The following is a 27,888-nucleotide window of genomic DNA, read 5'->3' on the forward strand; positions in this document are numbered from 1 at the left end:
CGAAGCCCCGCCCACCCTGGCCGCAAGGGCTGCCGGGACAACCCCCATCTTCTTTAGGCGCGTTGGGCAAGCTGGCGGCGCTGGGGAGGGGAGACGTTGCTGTCGCTTTTAGTGACCCTGGGGCGCCTCTCTGTGGGACCGAAAACTTAAAGGTGAGCAACTCCAGGTGGCTAAAAAGAAGAAGGTACAAAAGGGTCTGCTTTGCGTGGTGCGCGACGGCGCGTTCCCTTTCCTTGCTGCCTCACGCTGGTTGCGTGCGCTCCTCGCCTTCCTCGCGTTCGGGGCGAGCGCCTCGTGGGCCGCAGCCGGAGGCGGCGCGCTGGGCTGGGGAGAGAGGGGCGCGGGCAGCCGCGAGGTGGGGAGCCGGTCTCTGCGTTCCTCGCAGGAGCTAGGGTTCCCCGCACGTGGTTGGGGCCCAGGCGACCGAGTGGTTGCTTTGGGACGGGCTGTGGCGGGTTCTTTGGACCCAGGCTACCCGCATCCCCACTGCGTCTTTAAGGTGTCGTACCTCCACCGCTTTCCAGTGTCGCCGAAAGCGGATGTTTCGGTCCGACTGTGTAAGTTTCTGGAGAGGTCGACGTGGGTTAAACGCCGAAGGTTCCTTGGATCGTGTGGGACAGATTGGAGGCCGGGGAATCGGGGCCGCAGGTGTTGCCCGGGCGTCACTCTCTTGGGTTTTAATGGTCCTCATTCACTCACATCAAGGCTTCTGAGCGAAATTGGAAAGTGAGGGTAATATTTCACTTCTGGTTGTATGTACATTCTGAGAAAGTATCTCATGAAACGAAGTTCCAATATTGGGTAGGCCAAAGAAGTCTTACAGGGACTAAATAGGTCTTTTATCGCACCCTTTGTTTTATAGGGGGGCCCTAGATCACAGTAATAACTTAGGAATTATGGTCGACAACCAATGCGTAAGATTGGGCAAATTTTGTAGTGAGATGTAGCACCGTAGGAGAGCTTCCAGTGTGCATCCAGGTTGTATTGCATAGCAATTACAGATTGTAAAGCCATGCCTCCAAGAAGTGTACCAGTCATAGTTCATCGCTAGAGTTAATGAATGGCAGATATCCTTGATGAATTCTTTTAAATATACTTTTGTACACGGTGTTTGGATGGTTTTAATGGAGCACTAGAAGCAAGTAATTTGAAGTCAGGAGACTTTGTTATCCCTAGCAAACCAACTTCACAGCTGCATTTTTTCCTACGGTGCTATTGTCAGGGATGTGAAAGAGGAAACTGGCTGTAAGGTTAACCAATGTATTAGTAAATTAGTAGGCATACACCCAGTTTAATGTTGTTTTAGTGTCCTCAGGTTCTCAAATGATCATTTTCATATGTTCCTTATCATTAGTATTTATTTAATCTAACCCTGACTGTATGTAGTGTTTGAATTTTTTTCACCTTAAAGTTTTGATACATAATCTTGTTGATGACAAGTTTTTGGTAAGTCAGCTATAACTAATTTTAAACGAAATTCGGCCCACACCAAACAAGACTGAGATCCACAGTAATATACTGACAGATGATGATCTACTTAAACCTGGTAATGATTGGTAAGTGGTTGAATGGAGTTTTTTCCCTCAAAGCTTTCTAGATCAGCTAAATGAAGATAACCACTCACTTTGTTATAGAAGATGGAACAGTGATTTACTGGAAGGGGTGTGGATTATCCATAGTTTTTCATCACTAATTTCAGAGTTTTCTTTTGTTGAAATTTGAGAATTGAGTAGAGAAATTGAACCCATGAAATTAAAAATTACTGATTTTTTGGAAAACAGTGGGATATTGATAATTTTAAAACATTCTTTTAATGGTCTTGAGTTTTATGTAAAAAGTAAATAACTTTTTTATGCCATTTGGGAAATTTTACAGATAGCCAGAATGGCAGAAAATGGTGATAATGAAAAAATGGCTGCTCTGGAGGCCAAAATCTGTCATCAAATCGAGGTATGATTCCTGTGGTGTTACACTGCAAAACCAGGCTCTTTGAGAGGAAATTTAGGGCCTCAAAACAAATACAGATAGACCATTTAATTTCAGTGTATTGACCTATTGAACTTTTGGTTTGTCTTTGATTCTTGGAGTTAGATAAATATACAGTAGTATACAGTTTTATATTAATGGAGCCTGTTTCTGAAACTCAAGAACAAAGACATTTCAAAAGGTAACACTATAGTGTTAGTTAACTTTTTTTGTGCTTTAGTTTCCTAGTCTGTAAAGCGAGGATAATAGTGTACCCTCCTCATAGGGTGGTTGTGAGGATTACATTAGTTCACAAAATGTAAAACATTTGGAATAGTGCCTAGCACATAGTAAAATAATTTTTAAAATCCTTTGTAAAATACCTTCCCTGTTAAATAGCACTTTATTCTTGCAGGTTCTAGTAGTTTTTCCTGCCCAATTAGGTGTTCTCAGCCATTGTAACTTTTTAAAGGTGTTTGTTTGGTTTTTGGGGGGTTTTTTTTTGATGTGGACCATTTTTAAAGTCTTTATTGAATTTGTTACAATATTCTGATTTATGTTTTGGTTTTTTGGCCATGAGGCATGTGGGACCTTAGCTGGAACCTGCAGCCCCTACATTGAAAGATGAACTCTTAACCACTGGACTACCAGGGAGGTCCCAGCCATTGTAACTTTTAAGAGTATCTGTTTTCTCTTAACAATTTTTTTGAATTTAGGTATTGTATTTAAGTTGGTGCTTTACAGTATCAGTAATGGCTACATGGGAAATTATCTCTTAATTTATGTTTTATATTCTTAACCGAGGAACTTCAGATCATACTGTTCAGTGTTTTTTGCAACTCTCAGAACTTTTTTAAAGTTGCACTTCTCTGTTATTTTAAATTTCCTGTGTTACAGCTTTTTTTTAAATTAATTTCTTTATAATCGTGAAGAAAACTGTATATAGAAAAAGTTAATAATGTCCCACAACCTGCCACCTCTCAAATCTCACCCTCTTGAGGTAATCAAGGTTAAAAGCCTGATGAATACCTTTTCACAAATTGGTCAGTGCTCACAGTAACATAATTTTTTCCCCTTTCCCTCCACCAAACATAGGATGCATTATGGGGGAGTAGTTTTGTATCATCAGTAATTTACACCATCCCCTATTTGATATGTAGGACATTTTCAATTTTTTAGCTGTAGTAGTTCTATGATAAATATCTTCATATATAAATGTTATTAAACGTGTTCACTGATTTCTCTAAGATAAAATTCCTAGAGGGAGATGTACTGCCTCAAGGGTTATACACGTTTTTTTACAACTTTTGATTTTTGATACTTACTGCCAGTTAACATCTCTACCTGCATGACCATTTCTCTGTGTTCAGGCCAGTACTGGGTATTCTTGTCTTTAGAGTTTTGGCTAAATACTTTTCATTGCTTTAAATTGAATTTATTTGGTTAATAGTGAGCTTGAACTTTTTAACGTTTATAGTACATTTTTATTTTTAGTAATTAAAAAAAAAATGTCCTTTACTGGGACTTCCCTGGCGGACAAGTGGTTAAGACTCCATGCTTCCAATGCAGGGGGTGCGGGTTCCATTCCTGGTTGGGGAACTAAGATCCCCTGGTTGGGGAACTAAGTGTGGTGCAGCCAAAAAAAAGTGTCCTTTACTCATTTTTCTATTAAGGTTTTCAGAGTTTTTTCTTCTTCTTCGTTGATTTATAAGAAGTATTAATAAACTTTTGTGTTTGTCTTTTACTTTTTATGCTACTTTTGGCATTCCAAGTAGTCACACCTGGGTCTTTTCATGTATACTACTTTTTTCTTTGTTTAACATCTTCATTGGAGCATAATTGCTTTACAACGGTGTGTTAGTTGCTGCTGTATAACAAAGTGAATCAGCTATATGTATACATATATCCCCATATCTCCTCCCTCTTGCGTCTTCCTCCCACCCTCCCTATCCCACCCCTCTAGGTGGTCACAAAGCACCGAGCTGATCTCCCTGTGCTATGCGGCTGCTTCCCACTAGCTATCTGTTTTACATTTGGTAGTGTATATATGTCCATGCCACTCTCTCACTTCATCCCAGCTTACCTAATTTTTTAACTTTTAAATTTTTCTAATTTTTAAAAAATTAGAGTGATTAATCAGATTATTCTAGTTTCTTAAATTTAACAATGTATTCTTTCCACACTGACTTGAAATAAGAGGCTTTTCATATACCAAATCCTTAAATATGTTTTTGTTTTAAGGCTTTCTAATCTATTGTCACATCTGCTAATTATATTGTTTCAATAATTATTTTTAGTTTTATCTTTCTGTTAATATGTATTATAAATATTATAGTGTATTTGAGAGAATGTTTGTTGCCAGTTAAGTTTTTTTTTTTTAATATTTATTTATTTATTTTGGCTGTGCTGGGTCTTAGTTGTGGCATGGGGACTTCTTAGTTGTGGCATGCCTGTGGGATCTAGTTCCCTGACCAGGGATTGAACCTGGGCCCCCTGCATGGGGAGCACGGAGTCTTACCCACTGACCACCAGGGAAGTCCCACCAGTTAAGTTTTGACATGTATTTTTAAAGACTAGAATTTGGTGATGTAATGGTAATTTTTAAAACTCAATATTATACAGTGCTCTGCAATATACTGTAATTATCTTGCAGTATTATTTTGGTGACTTCAATTTGCCACGCGACAAATTTTTAAAGGAACAGATCAAACTGGATGAAGGCTGGGTACCTTTGGAGATAATGATAAAATTTAATAGGTAAAAACCTTTTTTAAATTATAAGATTTTCTGCTAACAGCAAGTGCTACTACTAAGTTTTACAATGCTTTTATATATATATTTTTGCAGGTTAAACCGTCTAACAACAGACTTTAACGTAATAGTAGAAGCATTGAGCAAATCAAAGGCGGAACTCATGGAAATAAGTGAAGATAAAACTAAAATTAGAAGATCTCCAAGCAAACCCCTCCCTGAAGTGACTGATGAGTATAAAAATGATGTAAAAAACAGATCTGTTTATATTGTAAGTGGGCCTTTAATGCATTTAATTATATCTTAAATTTATTTAGAAAGCACATAGAGTGGATGAGAATAAGGGCTCAGGAATCATAGCTTCACCACCTACTGTATATCCTTGGGCAATATTCTTAGCCTCTGTAAGCCTTATCTTCATAAATGGGGATAATATTTTTTACCTTATAGAACTGTTGTGAGAATTAAATGAAAAAACCCATATAACACTGGACAAAATCTTTGACATACATATTGTAAGTACTCAGTGCACATCAACTGTTCTTATCAACAGCTAAACTTGTTAGCTGTTTTCTTTAGCACATTAATTTTTAAGTAGATTTTTTTATTCTGCAAAAATTCAGACATACAGAAGCAGATTGAATATATAATGTACCATTATCCAACTTCAACAGTTACTAACGTGATTAATCTTGTTTTATCTTTGGCCTATCTGGATTATTTTGAAGTGAATCCCAGATAAACGAGTCACTTCTATTGCACTGGTCAACAATGGCTCTTAACCAGAGCTATTAAACATTTAAGAGACAGAGAAAGAGAGATATATATATCCTCACTTCATTTCAAGACACAGTAAATCAGAATTTCTCACAAATCGTTTACTTGAGTTGTCATTTGTACATTTCTTCCTACTCTTCACAGAAAGGCTTCCCAATTGATGCAACCCTTGATGACATAAAAGAATGGTTGGAAGATAAAGGTCAGGTACTAAATATTCAGATGAGAAGAACATTGCACAAAGCATTTAAGGTATGGTTGTATGATGTAACAGACTTTTTCTAGTAGAAAAATACTTGGGATGTAACTTTAAAAAAAACCCCAACTTTTCTTCCACTTTTAATAGGGATCAATATTTGCTGTATTTGATACCATTGAATCTGCTAAGAAGTTTGTCGAGACCCCTGGCCAGAAGTACAAAGACACAGACCTGCTAATACTTTTCAAGTAAGTCAACTTGCTGATGTTTTTTTTTTTGGCAACTTAGTTGTCTGGAATTGACACACTGGGGTAAGGAGTATAGAATAACATTCTCTACAGTAAGACCAGTATTTTTAGTATCCTTAGGCATCCTTTGAGAAATGCTTGAAGTTTGCTCACTGGATCTACTAGTCCTTTGAGACTATAAGGAAGTGTTAGGACCTTTTCACGCAATTAATAAGGGAGGTTAAGTTTTAGGACTTACTTTGCATGTGAAACTTACAGTTAGGCTTGATGCTAAAATCTGAGCTTTTGGTGTGGTTAGAGAATAAATCACTGTACAATTTTTATCCTTCTCGTAATCTGTATATGCCTGTATTTTTATACAGTACAAAGGATTATTTAATAGAGATTTGAATCACATTCTTGGTGTGTGTGTGTGCGCACCTGTGCGTGTGTCTAAAAATTAGGACAAACCAGGACATTTTCATGATATAGTTGTAGGGCCATAATCCCCTACTTTTGCATTGCATAGTCTTCTAAATGCTGTCTACTAAACCTGATGGACTTAGAGATGCACAGTGATAAATCATGCTGTCAGTGTTAAACTCTCAGATTTTTTTGACTTGTGATTTTCATAATTGCTTATTCTTGGGTCTCAGGGATTTCAGAATTTTTGCTTTTGTGAAATTAACACAAAAACTATGAAGCAAAGTAGTTGCATAACTTTTGGTATACTTTCTTTTTTCTATATGTGAAAAATGAAAATCAGCATGAGATTCTTAGTGAATATAGGGTTTCTTTTTTGTGGTGATGAAAATGTTCTGAAATTCATTGGTAGTGATGATTGTTGTACAATTCTTAATATACTAAAAGTCATTGAATTATATGCTTTAAAAGAATGAATTCTATGGCATGTGAATTATTTCTTAGTAAAGCTGTTATTTTAAAAAAATAAGAGTAACTTCCTTAACGTATTTTGAATTTATAAGTAATTTTGTTGATAGAGAATGTAACATTCATTCCTGTGCAATGTCTTAAAGCATTCAATATAATTTGCAGTCCTCTTTGTTCTCATGAACTTAGCCTTTATATTTTGTGTCCTTCAGGGAAGATTACTTTGCAAAAAAAAATGAAGAAAGAAAGCAAAATAAAATCGAAGCTAAATTACGAGCTAAACAGTAAGTATGTTGAGCTAATCATAACATTTTAGTTCCTTAAAGCTTTGACAGGTAGTAAAGTTATTGGTTCTGGGAAGTGAGGTTGATGATGAGCTCTGAAATGAGTAGCAGTAGGCCTTCCTTTTGCTAATGAAACATTGAGGTCTTAAGCTGCCTTGATAATCTTGGGGCCACATTGTGTTGCAGTCTATCATCAGACAGTCAGAAAGCCTAAGGACTGGCTTTGGTTTTTAAGTAGTTTAGTCATCATGCTTAAGTTTAGTCATCATGCATGATGCTTAATCATGCATCATTAAACTTTATCAGGGTTTAATTTTCTCATACATGAAGTAAATGGAAACGTTCTAATGATATTTTTACTTGTAGAGAGCAAGAAGAAAAACAAAAGTTAGCAGAAAATGCTGAAATGGTACGTATATATTACTAAGAAATCTGTAATTCAAATTTAGGAGAATAAAAAGCCTGGGGACTTTCTAAAGAAAATATGTAAGCAAGTCTACAGTTGTCATATCACTGAAGTACTAGCCAAATATTGCCTAAAATTATTATTTATCCAGTGCAGTAAGATTTATATAATAACTAATTATTACTTGCTGGAGAAGTTAAATAAGTTAAAATCAGAAGCCATTGTAGAACAGAGGATGATAAAGGAAAATGTACCAACTACTTAAACTATTTAAACTTATACTACTTCAAAATAGCATTTTAGTTTCTAGCTTATTCCTTGTATGTATATATATATATATATAGAGAGAGAGAGGTATATGCCATTTCTGGTTTGTGGTTGCTTTTAAGAAACTTTTATCACCTTATATATTTTTATAGAAATCTCTAGAAGAAAAGATTGGCTGCTTGCTGAAATTCTCGGGGGACTTAGATGATCAGACGTGTAGAGAAGATTTGCATATCCTTTTCTCAAATCATGGTGAAATAAAATGGATAGACTTTGTCAGAGGAGCCAAAGAGGTTTGGAAATATTCATATGCTTTTTACCACTCAGTTTAAAAGTTCATAGAAACTTATCTTTTAGAAGATGACATTAGTAGAAGAAAGCAATTTTTTGTTAGTATGTTTATGAAAATAGTTTCTACTTGGTTATTTACTTTCTGTTTTACTATTGCTGTAACTGGATGTGATGTCTGATATTTTCTGAATTGTGCTATAAATAACTGTTGGAATTAGTGACTTCAAGTTTTTTAATAACTTCCTGATGTTCAGTAAAATTCCCTGGCCTTTGTTTTCTGTCTTTGGTGTAGGGAATAATTCTGTTTAAAGAAAAAGCTAAGGAAGCACTAGATAAAGCAAAAGACGCAAATAATGGTAACTTACAATTAAGGAACAAAGAGGTCACCTGGGAAGTACTAGAAGGAGATGTGGAAAAAGAAGCATTGAAAAAAATAATAGAAGATCAACAAGAATCCCTAAACAAATGGAAGTCAAAAGGTCGTTAATTCTGATTTTCTTTGACTATTTAACTAATTTGCTTGGGTAAAAATTTTAATTGGTGTTAAAAGACATTGACAAGAGGTTTAAAACATAATGGATTTCTCAATTTTGTCTCTACAGGTCGCAGATTTAAAGGAAAAGGAAAGGGAAATAAAGCTACCCAGATTGGGTCTGCTAAAGGAAAAGTACAGTTTCAGGGCAAGAAAACTAAATTTGATAGTGATGATGAACATGATGAAAATGGTGCATCTAGTAAGTTTTTTTAAGTCCTTTGGTACTTTGATGAGAAATTATTTGTGGGAGAAAAACAAATATGGTTTTACAACTTCTGTGTAAGTGATGTTCTCAGATTGTGATTGACCTTGGTTATGCTATTTTACACGTGGAAAACAAAGATGTTTGGAAGCTAAGTTTAGAGAGCAGGTCCATACTAAAGGAAAAGCCTTTTCTCATTGGTGTAGGAAAGTTGTTGCTAATCTGTTTAAACAATTATTTTTTATAGTTATGCTCAATATTAACATAGAGTAATGCTTACAGTGAACTTAACGAAAATTAATTGTCATTGTATAGGACCAGTAAAAAGAGCAAGAGAAGAAACAGACAAAGAAGAAGAACCTGCATCAAAACAACAGAAAACAGAAAATGGTGCTGGAGACCAGTAATTTAGTAAACATTTTTTATTCATTTTAATTAGATTTTAAGCTGCTTTTGTCTTTGGAGGCTTTTAAAAAGAAAACCGAATTAGGTCCACTTCAATGTCCACCTGTAAGAAAGGAAAATTTTGTTGTTGTTTAACTTGTCTTTTTTTGTTGTTGTTATTGTTATCAAAATGAGTATTTTTTTATGTATAATTCTGTTTGTGTTCTTTCAGATTATTCAAATATCAAAAGAAACATTCTTCCACTAAATTGCCTTTGTAATATGAGACTGTATTAGTACAAAGTAATAAAATGTATACTGCATAAAAATAAAATAAGTTTATTTTTTATTTTTGTGCCCAAAGTATTTGAGAATTTATCTTAAACCAGCATATTGGCTGTTGTGGTTATAGGCCCATCCCAGAGTTAAGTACTTATCTTCTAGGCTGGCTTTCTGTATTCACTCAAGCAACTTGATAACATTAGAAATAATTACTTACTGTGAAGTTTTTCAGTACTGAATGTAGATAAACCAGAATCAAGAGACTTACTGATTTCCTTTTATGAAACTTGTATGATGCCGGCAGGTCATATCGTAGCTCTACAAAACAAAAGCAACCTAAGGGTAAAAATTATACTTCCAAACATTTACCGCCCTTGACTTAGAAAAAAAAAAAAATTAAGGAAGTACTAAATGCTGATAAGCCAAACATTTCAGACCTGTCACTTAATTTATCCAGGACTGATTTGATATATCCCCACGATAAGCCATGGCAAACTGAGCCTGGCATTTGTTTGGGTCATTTATATCAAAATTTGAGATTATGGGGAAGAGTATAGAAGGTTAACAAGTGGACAAAAAAGTATATCCTATGAAAATATGATAGTATTTTCCTATTTTTAATTTCCTAAATCTATAGCTACCAGTTGCATAACAACCATGCTTATTTTTAAAATTTCCGGTTTGGATTTTAGTAATGGTAGTAAGTAGCTAATTATTTTCCTACTGAGCTCTCAAATGAAAAACCACTTTTCACATTCTTTTCTTCTAAAGGATAATGTAGGTTCTCAAAACTTAGCACTGATCAACTTTAGAGGGATGGCAGTAAGTCTACCTACCTATGCTTCATATTTTGCAACAAATTCTAACTCCCTAAATCACAGCTCTCAACTTTTAATGTGCAATCAAATCACCTTCAAATCAAATCAAATCCTGTTCAAATGCAAATTATAATTCAGTAGGTCTGGGCACAGCCTGCAATTCTTCCAGTCTGACAAGCTCCCAAGGAATGTCAATGCTGATGGTCCACATTTGAGGACCACACTTGGAGTAGCAAGGCTCTGGCTTGGTGTCCTACTACTGGAACTGTTCTAAGGTCTGCATGTTGCATATTATAATACCTTAAACTAGGTAAGGAATGACAATACTGAATATACTAGGAAGACAGACTTTTACACATTACATTACTAATTATTATGAAGGCAATAGATCTAGTTATGTGGTTAACCCTGTTTGTTAGTACTAATCCAGTCAGTTTATTATTGTGTAAAAAAATTTCCCCCTTATTGTACTCTTATTTCAGGCTTTTCAGAATTACTTGGTTTATAGTTAGCTTCTAGTTACATGCTTTTCCCATTTTGATGTTTGTGAATATTACCCAGTTTACTAATAAAAATGTATCAAAACATGATTTACATGGTGTGGATGATTATATTCTATCCCCCACTAAAAAAATTAAAAGCTTCATGTTATTTGACTCTAGGGACAATTAGAAAGTTGAAATAGAAGGGTAATCCCGGCATAATCTGGTGGTATTTTCCAGGAATGAATTTCAAACTAAGTCCTGACAAACTCTAAGCCCAAGCTCTTAAGTCACTGTGATGATTATAAGGTTCTTTCTGAGCCTGGAAAGAACAAATACTTGGGTGCCATTAAAAGTTTTCAGTAGGGCTTCCCTGGTGGCACAGTGGTTGAGAGTCTGCCTGCCAATGCAGGGGACACGGGTTCGAGCCCTGGTTTGGGAAGATCCCACATGCCGCGGAGCGACTAGGCCCGTTAGCCACAACTACTGAGCCTGGGCGTCTGGAGCCTGTGCTCCGCAGCAAGAGAGGCCGCGATAGTGAGAGGCCCGCGCACCGTGATGAAGAGTAGCCCCCGCTTGCCGCAACTAGAGAAAGCCCTCGCACAGAAATGAAGACCCAACACAGCCATAAATAAATAAATAAATAAAATTTAAAAAAAAAAAAAGTTTTCAGTAAAATGCATAAATTGGGACAGTCTTGGGCAAACACTGATACCCTGCCTTTACTCCATTTCCAACCCACTACCAACCACCCACATTTTGCCACACTAAAATACATGTTTTACAATATCTTTTCTCAGCACATGTAAAATTTCTGGTTAGGCTAATGCCTGTTGGCCTTCTTAGATAATTAGGGTTGAGATTTGTTTATGAGAAACATAATTTGTCTTACCTGCAATAATATCTATCTTGATTTTCCATTCTGCAGCTTTCTTTTGAATATGCTGAACATAAAATAACATGTTAATGTGAGCTGATCTTTAAACAATTTTTTAAAAATTGCTTTTTACTAATACTTGATTGTAAGTTTTCAAGCTTTCAAAATTTCATTATAATTTAGACCCTTAAAATTTTTTCAACTGGATGAATAATATTTTGAAAATACGAAACCAAGCCATTTAATAATCTGAGCCAAATTACATAATTAAATTCAAGTAATAAAGCTATTATTTCAGAAGTGCATCAAAGTAAATAATGTACTCATGGTTTCTGCAGCATTATTTCATCAATATATACAGGTATCCTAGAAACCATTCAGCAGAGATCTATGTCCATGAGCAATTCAGTGGCAGTATGGTACAGAGGTTAAGGAAATGGTTTCTGGAACCAGACAGCCTGCATTTGAACTGAAGCTCTATTAGCTATGTAACCCTGAGCAAATTACGCATTTTTTTGTGTGCCTCAGTTCTCTCGTCCGTTAAATGAGGATGATCATGATATCAGATTGTTGCAGAGTGTGAAAAGTGCTTTGAACTGTGGTGGCATACAGAGCAAGTACTAAATGTTAGCTATTTATAGGTCTAAGAATTTTGAACCACTTCATAAAATTTTTGATTACTAATTTATAAAAATTGCTTTATGAATAAAAATATATACACAACACTCCAACATTAATAAAAATGGAAAAAAAGTTGCTCATAATCCCCTAAGTAAATTTTATGCATAATTTTCTAGAACTGCTGTAGTAGAGATAGCAATATTTGGTATAAGCATTTTGTTCATGTTGGTAGTGTTCACAGTACTCAAACTGATTGATAAAATACTCAATTATCCCTATGTTTGAGGTTCAAATATTTCCATTATAAATAATATAATATGTTTGTGCTTGTAGTCTGTTCTTGAATTTAATAAATAATCCCAGTTCTGGGCATATTTTTTCCTCTACTTCGAGACCTAAAATTTCTGTATAAGGATATAGACTTTAGGGGCTTCCCTGGTGGCGCAGTGGTTGAGAGTCTGCCTGCCAATGCAGGGGACACGGGTTCGAGCCCTGGTCTGGGAAGATCCCACATGCCGCGAAGCAAATGGGCCCGTGAGCCACAATTACTGAGCCTGCGCTCCGCAACAAGAGAGGCCGCGATAGTGAGAGGCCCGCGCACCGCGATGAGGAGTGGCCCCTGCTTGCCGCAACTAGAGAAAGCCCTCGCACAGAAATGAAAACCCAACACAGCCATAAATAAATAAAAAATTAAAAAAAATAATACCTAGCATATATATTAAAAAAAAAAGGATATAGACTTTAATACAAATAATATTATAATTTAATGGAATCCTAGGATCCTTGGTAAATTTTTGAGAAATAAAGTATGATGACAGTTCTTTGCTATCTGAGCCCTAAGATTAGTGAAAGAGGTTTTAGATGTTAGATTATACAATGGAATGTGGTTGGTTCTGGCAGAGATGTCAAAGAATAAATGGGGTAAGCTTGGGATAAACACTGAAAGAACAGTGCCTGGCCTACCTACTTTGCTTTAACTATAAGCCAAGAACTAAATTCTCACAATGCCTAATGAAAGAAGATATGGCAACAGCCGTAAGAGTCATCCAGCTTATTAACATATCTGCCAAGATACGCTTATATTTTACCTAAGTATTTCTATCAAAAAATTCTATCAAATGCACCTCTATTATGGATAGAGGGCCAAGCACTTTTAAAAGACAACGGTCTACAGTTAAGGGGTCTGAGGTAAGCTTCAATAACAATGTTACTAGTTATACAGAATACTTAAAACAAGCAAAATTATCACAAAGCTTAGAGCAGATATATCTACAGCATAAACTAAGGACTGTCTTAGTATTAGAAGTTCATTCATTATCATACCTCCTTCACAGTATGCACAATACACACCAGGTTAATTTCTCAAATTATTTAGTTGCTGTGCTAATGGAAATACTTCTACACTGCCAAAATAAAAATGGATTTAAGTAAATATTTGCTTAAAATTCTATTAAGCGGATCAAGACAATGCTGATACTGCTGCCTCCTGGTGGTGGAACATGGCAATACCAAACAGTGAAGATGGGAGTTCCTTGGTAATGTGACTGCAGGAATTCATTCAATTAATTAGACTTTGCTGCTTAACTGCACTTTTTATTGGCATATTTTACTTGGTTTGCATGAATTGTATATCAGTAATATAAAATTTATGTTATGCCAAACTGCAGAAGAGTTCATAGCAGGCCTGACTGCTTATCCGTAGAAAGGTCTACATGTAAGTTTGGCCTTTGGCTAGAGTATGGGAACTTAGATTTGGGGAGAGTTTCCACTCCCCATCCCTTAATAATAGTGGCTCACTGTGCTTAAAATGTTTATGCTGAGTACCTGTTTTGTTACTGGGAGTCTGGAATTTGGGTATGTGCCAGGCAGGGGGTGCCTATGTGATGAATACCCAATAAAAACCCTTGGCACCAAGATTCCAGTGACCTTCCCTGGTTGACAACATTTCACATGCCTTGTCACAAAACTTCTTTGCTGGAAGAATTAAGTGCATCCTGTATGACTTCACTGGGAGAGAACTCCGGAAGCTTGCACCTGGTTTCTCCTGGACTGTGACCAATGCACCTTTCCCTTTGCTAATTTTGCTCTGTATCCTTTAGCTGTAATAAATCCCAGTCAAGAGTATGACGATATGCTCAGTCCTATGAGACTTCCTTGTGAATCATCAAACCTGAAGATGATCTTGTGGACCCCCTCAACACAGGCTTTTTAGATACCAATAATTCCTGGTGTTTGTTTTCACTTACTGAATGGGGATTTATTTACCAGTAAAGTCATGTTGTGTTCTGCTGCTTACCTGCAGGGACCACTACTAATTGTTTAACAGTATACAGGCATACCTTGGAGATATTACAGGTTTGGTTCCAGACCACCGCAATAAAGTGAATATCACAAGAGTGAGTCACCTGAATTTTTTTGTTTCCCAGTGCATATAAACGTTCTGTTTACACTATACTGTAGTCTATTAAGTGTGCAATACTTTATTGCTAAACAATGCCAAAACAATTATAATAGTAATATCAAAGATCACAGATCACCATGACAAATATAATAAAAAAGTTGGGCATACTGCAAGAATTACCAAAACATGACACAGAGACACAAAGTGAGCAAATGCTATTGGAAAGATGGTGCTGACAGACTTGCTTGATGCAGGGTTGCCACAAACCTTCAATTTGTAAAAAAATGCATTATCTACACAGTGCAATAAAGCAAATGGCAATAAAACAAGGTATGCCTGTATATATTTTTAGCTATGTAATTTTATATATTTTTAAAGGTTATTAGATTACCATATATTCATAATTTGTTTCCAACTGAATTCCAGTACACTGCATTTATACAAATAAAATATTTTTCCTACAAAACTACTTTAAAATCTCTTAATACATGTCTGATTTAAAATAATAACAGCTAACATGACAACTGCCAGACACTATTTAAGTGCTTTATAAATATTAACTCATTTAATCCTCACACCAACCCTGCAAAGTATAAGGTGCTCTTAGTTCCTCATGCTGTAAGAGTATAGGTGAGTACAGGGTAGGTGACGAAAATGAACTCAAGTACCTTGACCAAGATAAGACAGCTGGGAAGCAGCAGAGTTCAGATATGAATCTAGGTAGGCTGGCTCTATAGTCTGTGTTCTTGATCACTATGTTAAACTGACACTAAAAAAAGGTACCGCCCCACCCCCAATTTTCTGGAATACATCCTACACAGCCTTATGTGTTATGTGCTGACAGTGAAGAACAATGGAAGAAGTGGGTTCTGAACTCAGATCAGTTCAGCCTCCCAGGCTCAGTGTTCTGAAAAACCAGGCCGCCCTTGCCTCCCTTATGCACACCAGGCCACACCAGGACACTGGGACGCACCAACCAGGGCTTACGCAGGCAAACCAGGACATACTGGAACCACCGTTACGCCTACTCCTCTATTCCTGAATTATATAATCACTCTCCTGTTAACAGCTCCTGCCTGAAAAAATCTTTGACAAAATAAAGCTAATCACAAATGCTAGCTAGTTAAAGGGAAAACTTACTTTCTAAGTGCCAGATGTTTTAAAAGTTCAGGAGAATTAGATACCCTGGTATTTAGTATTCACAGTAAATCCTTAAAATACTGTCATGAATTTAAAAATAAATGACACAGAATATTATGATGATTTGAACTTACTTCTCTAGTTGAGGATTTGTGTAAAGAATATACTGCTGTTCTTGCCATTTCCAAAGCAGTCTTCAGAAAGGCCATATCTGTCCCTGTTAAGAGTAGAAAAAGCTCCTATTTACATTATATACCTGTTAACAAAATAGAAGATTAAAGGAATACTAGGTATTTAGAAACATTTTTTTCCAAACTCCAAAACAGCCATTTCAAATTCTTTCTGTAACAAGACAGGGTACAAATAACCAAGATATCTAAATATCTTTTAAGGTTGATGGAATAAAACCAGAATTATACTGTCTTGTTTAAATGAGGCTAAAGTAAAAATTTTAATATTATATTCCAAATTAACAACTTTCAAAGAGGGCAGAAGCAAACAAGTAAAGTAGTAATCAGAATGGTGGGGGCAGGTGGAGGGAGGACTTTTTAAACTATGCGTGTCTTTTCCTCTTCTGACTTCTTACCCTCCTTGCCCCCAAAATACATAAAATAAATAGCCACAGTGAGTCACTGTTACTGATGGACACATGTTGAAACCTTCAAATGTTGAGACATTAAAAAGAGGTTCTAAAAATATAAAAGCCTTTATAGGATTCATACTCATTCATAAGGGTTAGGTAAATCATTCTAGAAAGCAGATGAAGAATAGTAAGTGGATAAATTTGTTCACTTAGCACAAACTTATGAAAACAAAGATTGAAAAATTCAATTCCCTAGCCATGCATTAAACAAACTGAAATTCAAACTGTAATAACTATACAGGTAAGAGATTGGTTTATTTAATGAACAGTGATAAAATCACTTAACCCAAACAATCAATGAGAAAATGGTTTTTAAAACTTGCTTTTCTACAAAGACACCAGTACACATGATTCTTATTACTAACCTTTATTATTTTTGGTCCCAAAGGGAGGATTCATAATTACTGTATCAAATGACTTGGACATTCTGTTAGATAATGAGCACACATCACACTGAACCATGTCAACATTTGTTAACTCAAACTCTTCTACATTCCTATTAAATATTTCCAACGCATCTTCATCTATGTCGAATCCAACACACAACCTATAAATATAAAACACAAAGTGACAACTACTTAAAGCTCCCCAGTCAAAACAACAACAAAACCAAAACCATGTACCTTTGTAACCCAACTGACCAAGTGACAGTGAGTGTTGTCTTTTAACAGCATGATTTCCCAAACTGTCAGGGGTTGGAAACTCAGGTTCATATAAAAGAGGGGCATATGACTTCTGCTGTTACTGTTTTTTGTTGTTGGTTTTTTTTTAGTTTGTTTTGATGTTCTGCCCATTCTAAATGTACTCGGTATTAGATTCTTGCTCCTCTCATCTCACACTATAGAGTCCCATAAATATAAATCAGTTGATTTTATTTACTCTTCTTATTAAAACCATCCCATACCCAAACAGTATGTACTGGATCACATACCCTGCTCCCAGCATTGCAGTTCCGATGCTAAGCACTCCACAGCCACATCCTAGATCTGCAACCACTTTATTTTCAATGTCATCATATGTGTTATGAATTGTATAGAGCATACATGCTGAATGATCAAAAAAAAACATATTAAGGAATAAGTAGGCAAGTTGATGACCAAAATCCAATTTGTGCAAATGACTCTTTGTAAAACAATTTCTTATCTTGCATTATTTACACCTCCCCTAAATCGTGTGCCAGATTATTAAAAAATAGTAAGGTATAATAACTTGGTATGTAGTTAAGGATAATAACACATACCAGTGGTTCCCCCAAACTAGTCTCTGCTGACAACGCCAAGAATGACAAAACTTTGAGGTAAAATGAGAAAAATAAGGTCAAAATGTTTTATTTTTCCTCAACCTGTTCAAAACATTGCCATACACATATACATATATCAGTTTTCTTTGATGTTGAAATATCACTTTTATGAAAGGATGGTAAGAGTAAATAGGTTTAAAAAATATCTTTCCTTGTCAAAATATAGACCTGGCAACCCTATATCAGTTTCCAAAATTGTGAAATTTTACTGATCTTTGAAATCTGTAAGTCTGGGAACCACTAATACTGAACAAGCATTAACATTAAAACAGAACTTTTTTTGCAGCAAGTTTGTCACCATAACACAGGTACTGTAAGTTCAAGCTAGAATGGGAAAGGAAAAGACCTACATCCACAACATGGCCTTTAGACGCATATATTCACACACATATATTCATGATCTACAGACACATGTATCTACTAATGAGACCTGATAAGAGAACTATTGAGGAGCAGAACAGAAGCTGCTGAGATGAGAAAGGGATCTTTCAAATACATGAAGGTTGGGGCTATACTGAAGGTTAAGCATGAGTAACTTCACTGATTCCTCCCTGTGGATATCTGAACCCACCAAGGGCTGCTGGCCATCACTGATGCCCCAGGATCTAGAGGTTTTATCAAAAACACAATTACAGGGATGTGTCAGGCTGACTGTGCTGTTCTGATTATTGCTGCAGGTGTTAGTGACTTTGAAGCTAGTATCTCAAAGAATTAGCACAACCGTGTGTATGTTACACACTGGCTTTGAAACAACTGATTGTTATTTGGAAAAAAAAAAAAAAAAAGATTCCACTAAGAAACCCTGCAGCCAGAAGACATTAAAGAAATCATTATCTAAATTGAGATAACTGGTCTTACCTCAGACACAATTTTGTGCAATTTTTGGTTGGAATTATGACAATATGTTGGGAGTTAAGTGCAGGTATACACGTTTTTTCCTTGACTTTCTTTGGCAGCTTAGAAACAGAACTATGTTGAAGTTAGGGGGACTCCTCCTTGCAGATGTTCCCAACAAATTAATTTTCCTAAGACTCCCTCAATGACTTTGGTAATATGTTTATTAAATATAAATGGTTTTTCCTGTGTTCTTTTACTTCCAGTATCAATCTCTCACATCAAGCAACACTGCTGATTCTCCGATCATTTGTTAAAATTGAAATGCATCCTCATCTTTAATATAGCACCTATTATGGATTTGTTAAAACTCAGTCCTTCCACTACCAACTCTAGTATTCATTTCTAGGGCAGAGTACAGCGCGTAGGAATCCTCGTACTGGCAATTCGTTACACCGGGAAATGGATCCGTATTTAGCAAGTATTTACTGAGCTGCTAAGTGGTACCAGGAACTCTTCTAGGCTCTGGGAATTGTGTGAACAAGACCAGCACATTTTTGCCCTCAAGGAGTTAATAGTGTAATAAGATTAACAAACACATTAAAAAGTGTCTGACAGTGTTGAGGGGTATGCAGAAAAACAAACAGTAAAACGATAGTGTCTTGTGCGCGGGATGTTTTCAGGTGCAATGTCAAGCAAGTCCTCTCTAACGCAACATGAAATCTTAGGGCAGAATTCCTCTAGACGTTCTCTGTATCCAAATAACTGTTCTATTTTCACAATGGAGTGAGTAGACAGGACTAACCTGCGAGACAAGGGCATGGTCAGCAGCCGCCCTACCTGCAATGTGCGGCCTGGTTGGATACTGTTCTAGAAGGAGCTTGGGCTTTTCGAATCCATCCACTTGTTGCAGGTGACTCTCTAGTTCCTTAAGCCTTAATTTCTTCATGTTTCAAAAAGTGTGCGTTCGCAGGGTTCAACGGCGCTGGATCTGCAGAGAAACCTACTTCACCTGGATCTCCCCGCCAACTCCGATCCCCCGCCCCTTTTTCAGCGCCGCGGGCTGAGAGCCAGGCTGGGAACGCAGGGCGCGAAAGGTACACCCGGCTTAGGCGGTTCTCGCTCTCCTCCCCGCGCCAGCGGTGGGCAGAGTCCTCGGCCAGCCTTCGGTCCGCCTCCAGGGTACCCCGCGCCGAGACTGGACTGGAGTCGCTGAGGGCTCCTCACGCAGCGTCTCCCCACTTCCAGAAGCTGCTCTCGCCTCGGCCGGGACCGGAAGCGCCGTCACGCACGCGCACACGCGTCCGCCATCCAGCGGTCCCACGCCGAGCTGCAACCGCGGCCCCGCGCACGGGTTCCGATGGCAGCCGAGTGCTTCTTTCGCCTGCACAGCGGTGCCGTCGGCGCCCACAGGAAAGTCCGCCCTTCTCTCCCCCCAGGGGCCGGCCCCCGCCACATGTCGCGTGGTCATTACCGTCTAGTTTTTCCTTGAGTACTGTCAGGTCCTTGAAGGAAGTGGGGAGAAAGAGGGTGAAGGTGAGGGTGAAAGTCACGGTCGATTTGTTTTAATGCCCACTGTGGTCCTTTCTGCCTCCTGTCTCCCAAGCTCCCTCTCAAAGAGTAGCAACCTCCACTCACCTTTGCTTTCCTTGCCATTCGCATGCCCTACTTTGTTTCCCTCTTTTTAGGTCAACTGTGTCACTTACCTCAGCTCCTACAGCGTGGTGATGTCCGAGAAGCCCAAGCAAGAGAGAGTTTAGATTAAGGAATGGGAAGTGGTGTCAAATGCTGGAAAGAAGTTAGGCTTTCATAGAGTAGAAGCAGAAGCTGAGTTGTCGCGGATGGAGAACTAAATGGAAGTTAAGGAATTAGAGTAAATGGGAACAGTTCTTAAGAAAAGTGGCTAAGAGGAGTGAGAATGGCTGATGCTTAGGCTGGGGGAAGTTTTTTTATTTACCTTTTAACTGATAGAAGGATTTGTGAACATACCTAAATTCAGACAGAATAGAGGTAGTTGAAAGGCAGGGGTTCAAAACGCAAGAAAGAGGATATTGGATGGAGTTAGGATCCTGAGAAGGAATGATCCAGTGCTTAAGTGAAAGGATTGCCCTTAATTTGGGGAATGGACCCTTCTTTTCATTATCAAAGGAAGGGGAAAAAAAGGAGTGGATGGATGAGGATGAAGTAGAGTGTCTGAGGCTGCTACGTCCTATGAAAAACAGAATTCAAAGTTATTTGTTATGAGGATTAAATCAGTTAATACATGTAAAGTTCTTAGCACATAAAGTTAGTACATAAAGTTCTTTGTCACATAACAAATGCCCAGTAAATGTTTGGTGGTGGTGGTATCTGTTGAGAGGGAGGAGCTAGAGTGAGCAGTTTGAGCTAAATGGATGATCCAGACTAGCCGAGTATATGGAAGGACAGTTGACCCATCTGAGGCAAAGGCATTTTTTTTAATTTTTAAAAATTAAATTAAAACTTTTATTTTGAGGTAATTGTAGATTCATACATAATCGTAAAAAACAGCACAGAGATCCTGTGTATCTTTTACCCCGTTTCCCCTAACAGTAACATTTTGCAAAACTGTAGTACAGTATCACAACCAGTATATTGACAAATACAGTCAAGACAACATTTCCATCACCTTGAAGATCATTCATGTGGCACTTTTGTAGCCACACCCACTTCACTCCAGCACCCCCACTCCCAGTTTAACTCCTAGCAACTATTAATCTGTCCTCCATTTTTAGGATCTTGTCATTTCAAGAATTTTATATAAATGGAAGTATACAGTATGTAAACTTTTGGGACTGGCTTTTTTTTACTCAACATAATTTTCTGGAGATCCAAGTTGTGTGTATCAATAGTTTGTTCCTTTTTACTGCTATGGTATGGATGTACCAGTTCGTTTAAATTTTCACCCATTGAAGAATATCTGGGTTGCCTCAGCTTTTTGTCTATTACAAATAAAGTTGCTATGGAAACTTGTGTAAAATTTTTGTGTGAACATAAGTTTTCATTTCTCTGGGATAAATGCCTAGGAGTGCAATTGCTCAGTGCAACTGCCCTATGATAATTGCATGTTTAGTTTTTTAAGAAACTGTCAAACTGTTTTCCAGTGTGGCTATAACGTTTTACATTCCCACCAGTAATATATGAATGATCCAGTTTCTCTGCATCCTAGCCAGCATTTGGTGTTACTACTATTTTTAATTTTAGCTATTCAGATAGACATGTGGTGATATCTCATTGTGGTTTTAATTTCCACTTCCTTAATGGCTAATAATGTTGAACATTTTTTTCATGTACTTTGCCATCTGTATATCCATTTTGGTGAAATGTCTGTTCATTTCTTTTGCTCATTTTCTAGTTGAATTGTTGGGTGTGTTTTTGTTTTGTTTTGTTTTTGTTTTTTAATGTTATGTTTTGGGATTTCTTTATATATTCTAGATACTAGACCTTTGTCATATATGTGGTTTCCAAGTATTTCTCTCAGTTTGCAGCTTGTCTTTTATCCTCTTAGAATCTTTTGGAAAACAAAAGTTTTAAATTTTGATGAGGTCCAATTTATCAAGTTTTCTTTTCATGTATAGTGATTTTTTAGAAAATTAACTAACTAATTAATTTTTGGCTGCGTTGGGTCTTCGTTGCTGTGTGCGGGCTTTCTCTAGTTACGGTGAGCGAGGGCTACTCTTCATTGCGGTGCGCGGGCTTCTCATTGCAGTGGCTTCTCTTGTTGTGGAGCATGAGCTCTAGGCACGTGGGCTTCAGTAGTTGTGGCTCACAGGCTCTAGAGCGCAGGCTCAGTAGTTGTGAGCTTAGTTGCTCCGCAGCATGTGGGATCTTTCCGGACCAGGGATCGAACCCACGCCCCCTGCATTGGCAGGCGGATTCTTAACCACTGCACCACCAGGGAAGTCCCTCGCATATACTGCTTTTGATGTCAAGCCTAAGAACTCTTTGTCTAATCTTAGAACTAAAAAAGATTTACGCCTATGTTTTTTTTTTCTTGGTAAAGGTTTTATAGTTTTCCATGTTTTATTTAATCCATTTTGAGGTATTTTTTTGTATAAAGTGTCATGTTTAGGTAGAGGATTTTGTTCCCTTCCCTATGAATGTCCATTTGCTTCAGCACCATTTGTTTAAAAGGCTATACTTTCTCCATTATTGTTTTTGCACCTTTGTGAAAATTCATTTGAGTGTATTTGTTTGGGTCAGTTTCCGGGTTTTCTAGTCCGTTCCATTGTTCTGTGTATTCATACATCCTCCAATACCACACAGTCTTGATTACTGAAACTATATAATACATCTTGAAATTGGGTAGGCTGATTCTTCCCACTTTCTCCTCCTTTTTTAAAAAAATTTTTAACGATTTTTTTGATGTGGGCCATTTTTTAAAAGTCTTTATTGAATTTGTTACAATGTTGCTTCTGTTTTATGTTTTGTTTTTTTGGTTGTGAGGCATGTGGGATCTTAGCTCGCCAACCAGGGATCGAACCCACACCCCCTGCATTGAAAGGCGAAGTATCAACCACTGGACTGCCAGGGAAGTCCTTATTTTTCTTTTTATAAAGTATTTTAGCTATTCTAATTCCTTTGCCTTTCCATATAGATTTTATTTTATTTTTTAATAGTTAATTAATTAATTAATTATTTGGTTGTGCCGGGTCTTAGTTACGGCTCACGGGCTCCTTAGTTCCAGCTTGCTGGCTCCTTAGTTGTGGCTCCAGGGCTCCTTAGTTGCGCATGCAGTCTCCTTAGCTCTGGCATGTGAACTCCCGGTTGCGGCATGCATGTGGGATCTAGTTCCCCATCCAGGGATTGAACCCAGACCCCCTGCACTGGGACCGTGGAATCCCAACCACTGCGCCACCAGGGAAGTCCCTCCATATAGATTTTAGAGTAATATTGTCTATATTACAGGAAATGTTCTTGGTATTTTAATAGGAATTAGGTTAAATCTGCATTTCAGTTTGTGAAGAATTGATATGTTAACAACATTGAATCTTCCAGTCCATGAACACAGTCTCTTTTCATTTACTTAAGCCTTTGATTTATTTCATCAGTGTTTTGTAGTTTTCTGCATATGTGTTCTACATATTTTGTTAGACTTACACCTAAGTATTTAATTTTTATTTTGCACAAGTGTAAGTGGTATTGCATCTAAAATTTTGTTGTCCGTGTGTTCATTGCTGATATATAGAAATATTGGGTTGGCCAAAGAGTTCGGATGGCTCTAGTATCTCTTAGTTGTCTTTAACTTCATTCGAAGTTTTGTTTTCGAATTTTGTTAGATTGTATTGTGACAGCTGTCATATCAGCATGCATTTAAAAAAACACTTATCAAAATTGGTGAATTTTTGTGTAGCCATTTTAATATTGAAGATGGAAGAAAAAAGCAACATTTTCGGCATATTATGCTTTATTAATTCAAGAGAGGTAAAAACGCAACTGAAACGCAAAAAAAGATTTGTGCAGTGTATGGAGAAGGTGCTGTGACTGATTGAATGTGTCAAAAGTGGTTTGCCAAGTTTCATGCTGGAGATTTCTCACTGGATGATGCTACACGGTCGGGTAGACCAGTTGAAGTTGATAGCGATCAAATCGAGACATTAACTGAGAACAATCAACGTTACATCACATGGGAGATAGCCGACATACACAAAATATCCAAATCAAGAGTTGAAAATCATTTGCACTAGCTTGATTATGTTAATCGCTTTGATGTTTGGTTTCCACATAAGCTAAGCAAAAAAAACCTTCTTGACCGTATTTCCGTATGTGAGTCTCTACTTAAACATAACGAAAATGTTACGTTTTTAAAACAAATTGTGACGGGTGATGAAAAGTAGATACTGTACAATAATGTGGAACAGAAGAGATCATGGGGCAAGCAAAATGGTCCACCACCAACCACACCAAAGGCCGGTCTTCATCCAAAGAAGGTGAACTTGTATATATGGTGGGATTGGAAGGGAGTCCTCTATTATGAGCTCCTTCCAGAAAACCAAACGATTAATTCCAACAAGTACTGCTCCCAATTAGACCAACTGGAAGCAGCACTAGACGAAAAACATCCAGAATTAGTCAACAGAAAACGCATAATCTTCCATCAGGATAATGCAAGACTGCATGTTTGTTTGATGACCAGGCAAAAACTATTACAGCTTGGCTGGGAAGTTCTCTTCCACCCGCTGTTTTCTTTTTTTTTTCTTTCTTTTTCTTTTTTTTCTATTTTTTTTCCTTTATTTTTAAAATTGTTTTCTTTATTTTTTTAAGTTTTATTTTATTTTATATTTTTTATTTCTGAGATATACATTTTAAAGTAATAACTAGAATTATGACTTATAACATTATACCAGAACATATAAGATTTTTAGAAATTTCATGTAATGTCTGAAACATTTATATTAACATATTTCCATACAAATAATCCAAAGAAAGTTTAGTATTAGTTGTCTTTTTTTTGTTTGTTTTTTATACTACAGGTTCTTATCAGTCATCAGTTTTATACACATCAGTGTATACATGTCAATCCCAATCGCCCAATTCAACACACCACCATCCCCACCCCACCACGGTTTTCCCCCCTTGGTGTCCATATGCTTGTTCTCTACATCTGTGTCTCAACTTCTGCCCTGCAAACCGGTTCATCTGTACCATTTTTCTAGGTTCCACATACATGCGTTAATATACAATATTTGTTTTTCTCTTTCTGACTTACTTCACTCTGTATGACAGTCTCTAGATCCATCCACGTCTCCACAAATGACTCAGTTTCGTTCCTTTTTATGGCTGAGTAATATTCCATTGTATATATGTACCACACAGCCAAAAATAAATAAATTAATTAATTAATTAAAAAAAAAGAATAGATAACATGTATACGTATAAATGAATCACTTTGCTGTACACCTGAAACTAAAACAACATTGTTAATCAACTATGCTCCAATATAAAATAAAAATTTTTTTAAAAAGTAAAAGAAGCCAAACTCAGAAAGCTACATATTGTATAATTTCATGTATATGACACTCTGAAAAGGCAAAACTATCAGAAGTGAACGCAGATCAGTGGATGCCAGGGACTGGCTTCGGGAGGGCTTGACTATAAAAGGGATATGAAGAAACTTTTGGGGATGATGGACTTTGGTGATTATATGGGTATTCATTTGCCAAAATTCATAGAATGTAACTAAAGAGGGTAAATTTTACTACATGTAAATTATACGCTAATAAACTTAATTTTACAAAAAAGTTTATGACAATATCTAACCAGTTATTTATACATTATTCTTAGAATTTTCAAGCTTTTTGGTGTCAGGACAGTTTTATACTCTTTCAAATTATTAAGGATCTCAAAAAATATTTTGTTTATATGGGTTGTATATGCTGATATATCTATTTACTGATATATTTATATTACTGGAAATTAATACTGAGAAATTAAAAAAAAATTTTTTTGGCTGCACTGCACAGCATGTGGGCTCTTAGTTCTCTGACCAGGGATTGGACCCTGGACCTCGGCAGTGAAAGTGCGAAGTCCTAACCACTGGACCACCAGGGAATCCCCAATAACTCTGTTTTTCAAAACAAAAAATATTAGTGAGAAGAGAAGCCTTGTTTTATAATCTCTGTAATGTCTGGCTTAATAGAATGTAGTTGGATTCTCGTATCTGTTTTTGCATTCAATTTGCTGTGATATGTTGTTTTGGTTGAAGTATTTGAAGAAAATTCAGCCTGACAAAGATATTTAGTTGGAGAAGCCAGGAGTATTTTCATTGCCTATTCAGATGATTGTAGATATTCCTCTTTGTTGTGACACAATTTGAAAGAGGTAACTTCTTGAGGTTTAGTTGTGGAAACTTTAGCCATATCGAGGAACTTATACTAGTAAGTTTTAATCCGTTAGTCTTTCTTGAACTTTGAATAGATTTTTTTACCCACACCCAATTTGGTAACATTATGTATCAATCATTTGGAAAATATTGATTCACTGAATTTTCCAAGTCTTCTGACATTATTTTTATACAATATCAAAAAATCACATTTATTAATATCACCACTGATCTCCCCAGAAAAATTTTTTAAGTGTTAGAAACACTGTCAAGCTCATGGTGGTATATACAAATTTTCCAAAATATTAAATTTTGCTTAAAATTTTTTTCATTGGCAAAAAAATACTTCCAGGTGTTTTCTATGAAAGTAAAGGCTTACTTCATCCATTTCAGAAAATGGCTGCCAAATACCGAGTCTGAATAACCATAGTTAGTCTGTCAATCATATTTGCAAGTAAAATTGTGTGATTACTATCCAGAACATGTAAAGAACTCCTACAACGCAATAACAAAAAGACAAACAAGCCAATTCAAAAATGGGCAAAGGATGTGAGTAGACATTTCTCCAAAGAAACTATATAAAAGGCCAATAGGCATGTGAAAGGATGTTCAACATCATTTGTCCTTAGGGAAATATAAGTCAAAACCACAATAAGCTCACACACACATTAGGATGGCTATTATCAATAATAGAAAATAACAAGTGTTGGCAAGAATATGGAGAAATTGGATTTCTTACGCAATGCTGGTGAGACTGTAAAATAGTACAGCTGCTGTGGACACCAATTAACTTCTCATAAAGTTAAACATAGTGTCATTATAAGATCCAGCAATCACACTTCTAGATATATACCCCAAAGAATTGAAAGCAGGGACCCAAACAGATACTTATACACCAATGTTCATTTTAGCATTATGCTCAATAGCCAAAAGGTGGAAACAACCCAAGTGTGAATAATAGATGAATGGATAAACAAAATGTGGTGTACATATAACGGAATACTATTTAGCCATAAGAAAGAATGAAATTTGGATACTTGCTACAACTTGGATGAGCCTTGAAAACATGCCAAATGAAAAAAAGCCAGACACAAAATGTCAGCTATTGTATGATTTCGCTTCTGTGAAATATCTAGAACAGGCAAATTCATAGAGACAGAAAGTAGAATAGAGGTACTGGGGGGCTAGGGAAAGAGGGAAATGGGGAGTTATTGTTTAACAGGTGCAAAGTTTTTTTTGGGCTGATGAAAAAGTTCTGGAGATGGGTGGTGATAGTTGCCCAACATTGTAAATGTACTTAATACCACCTAATTATGCACTTAAAGTGATTAAAATAGTGTTATGTGTATTTTGCCACAATTAAAAAAAAAATTAAAATTTAAGTATAGTTGATTTGTAATATTGTGTAAGTTTCAGGTGTACAGCACAGAGATTCAGATATATATATATATATATATATATATAAAATTAT

At 36.6% G+C, this 27,888-nt stretch overlaps 2 protein-coding genes across 5 annotated transcripts; one reads left to right on the forward strand and one right to left on the reverse strand.

Annotated features, from left to right (window-relative positions):
* The first annotated feature begins 32 nt into the window (after positions 1–32).
* SSB (small RNA binding exonuclease protection factor La) lies at positions 33–10,869 on the forward strand. Of its 2 annotated transcripts, XM_059928062.1 has the most exons (12): positions 33–152; positions 1,876–1,950; positions 4,619–4,722; positions 4,813–4,987; positions 5,638–5,745; positions 5,840–5,940; positions 7,023–7,094; positions 7,461–7,503; positions 7,920–8,060; positions 8,351–8,537; positions 8,661–8,792; positions 9,111–10,869. In XM_059928062.1, exons 2-12 carry the CDS (start codon positions 1,885–1,887, stop codon positions 9,200–9,202), a joined length of 1,221 nt encoding a protein of 406 aa, XP_059784045.1. In that variant the 5' UTR covers positions 33–152; positions 1,876–1,884; the 3' UTR covers positions 9,203–10,869. The 2 variants fall into 2 exon arrangements, with proteins under 2 accessions (XP_059784045.1, XP_059784046.1); XM_059928063.1 differs by lacking the exon at positions 4,619–4,722.
* METTL5 (methyltransferase 5, N6-adenosine) lies at positions 9,202–19,840 on the reverse strand. Of its 3 annotated transcripts, XM_059928065.1 has the most exons (7): positions 19,418–19,840; positions 17,375–17,489; positions 16,809–16,990; positions 15,935–16,017; positions 11,654–11,705; positions 9,730–9,779; positions 9,202–9,303 (listed from the first exon to the last, which is right to left on the reverse strand). In XM_059928065.1, the coding sequence occupies exons 1-7, from the start codon at positions 19,524–19,526 to the stop codon at positions 9,265–9,267; spliced, it is 630 nt and encodes a 209-aa protein (XP_059784048.1). In that variant the 5' UTR covers positions 19,527–19,840; the 3' UTR covers positions 9,202–9,264. The 3 variants fall into 3 exon arrangements, with proteins under 3 accessions (XP_059784048.1, XP_059784050.1, XP_059784047.1); XM_059928067.1 differs by lacking the exon at positions 9,202–9,303 and having other exon boundaries at positions 9,340–9,779; positions 19,383–19,471; XM_059928064.1 differs by lacking the exon at positions 9,202–9,303 and having other exon boundaries at positions 9,354–9,779.
* Positions 19,841–27,888: the final 8,048 nt, after the last annotated feature.

The sequence above is a fragment of the Balaenoptera ricei genome, chromosome 7 (genome assembly GCF_028023285.1).
Source record: "Balaenoptera ricei isolate mBalRic1 chromosome 7, mBalRic1.hap2, whole genome shotgun sequence".
Taxonomy (NCBI): Eukaryota; Metazoa; Chordata; class Mammalia; order Artiodactyla; family Balaenopteridae; genus Balaenoptera; species Balaenoptera ricei.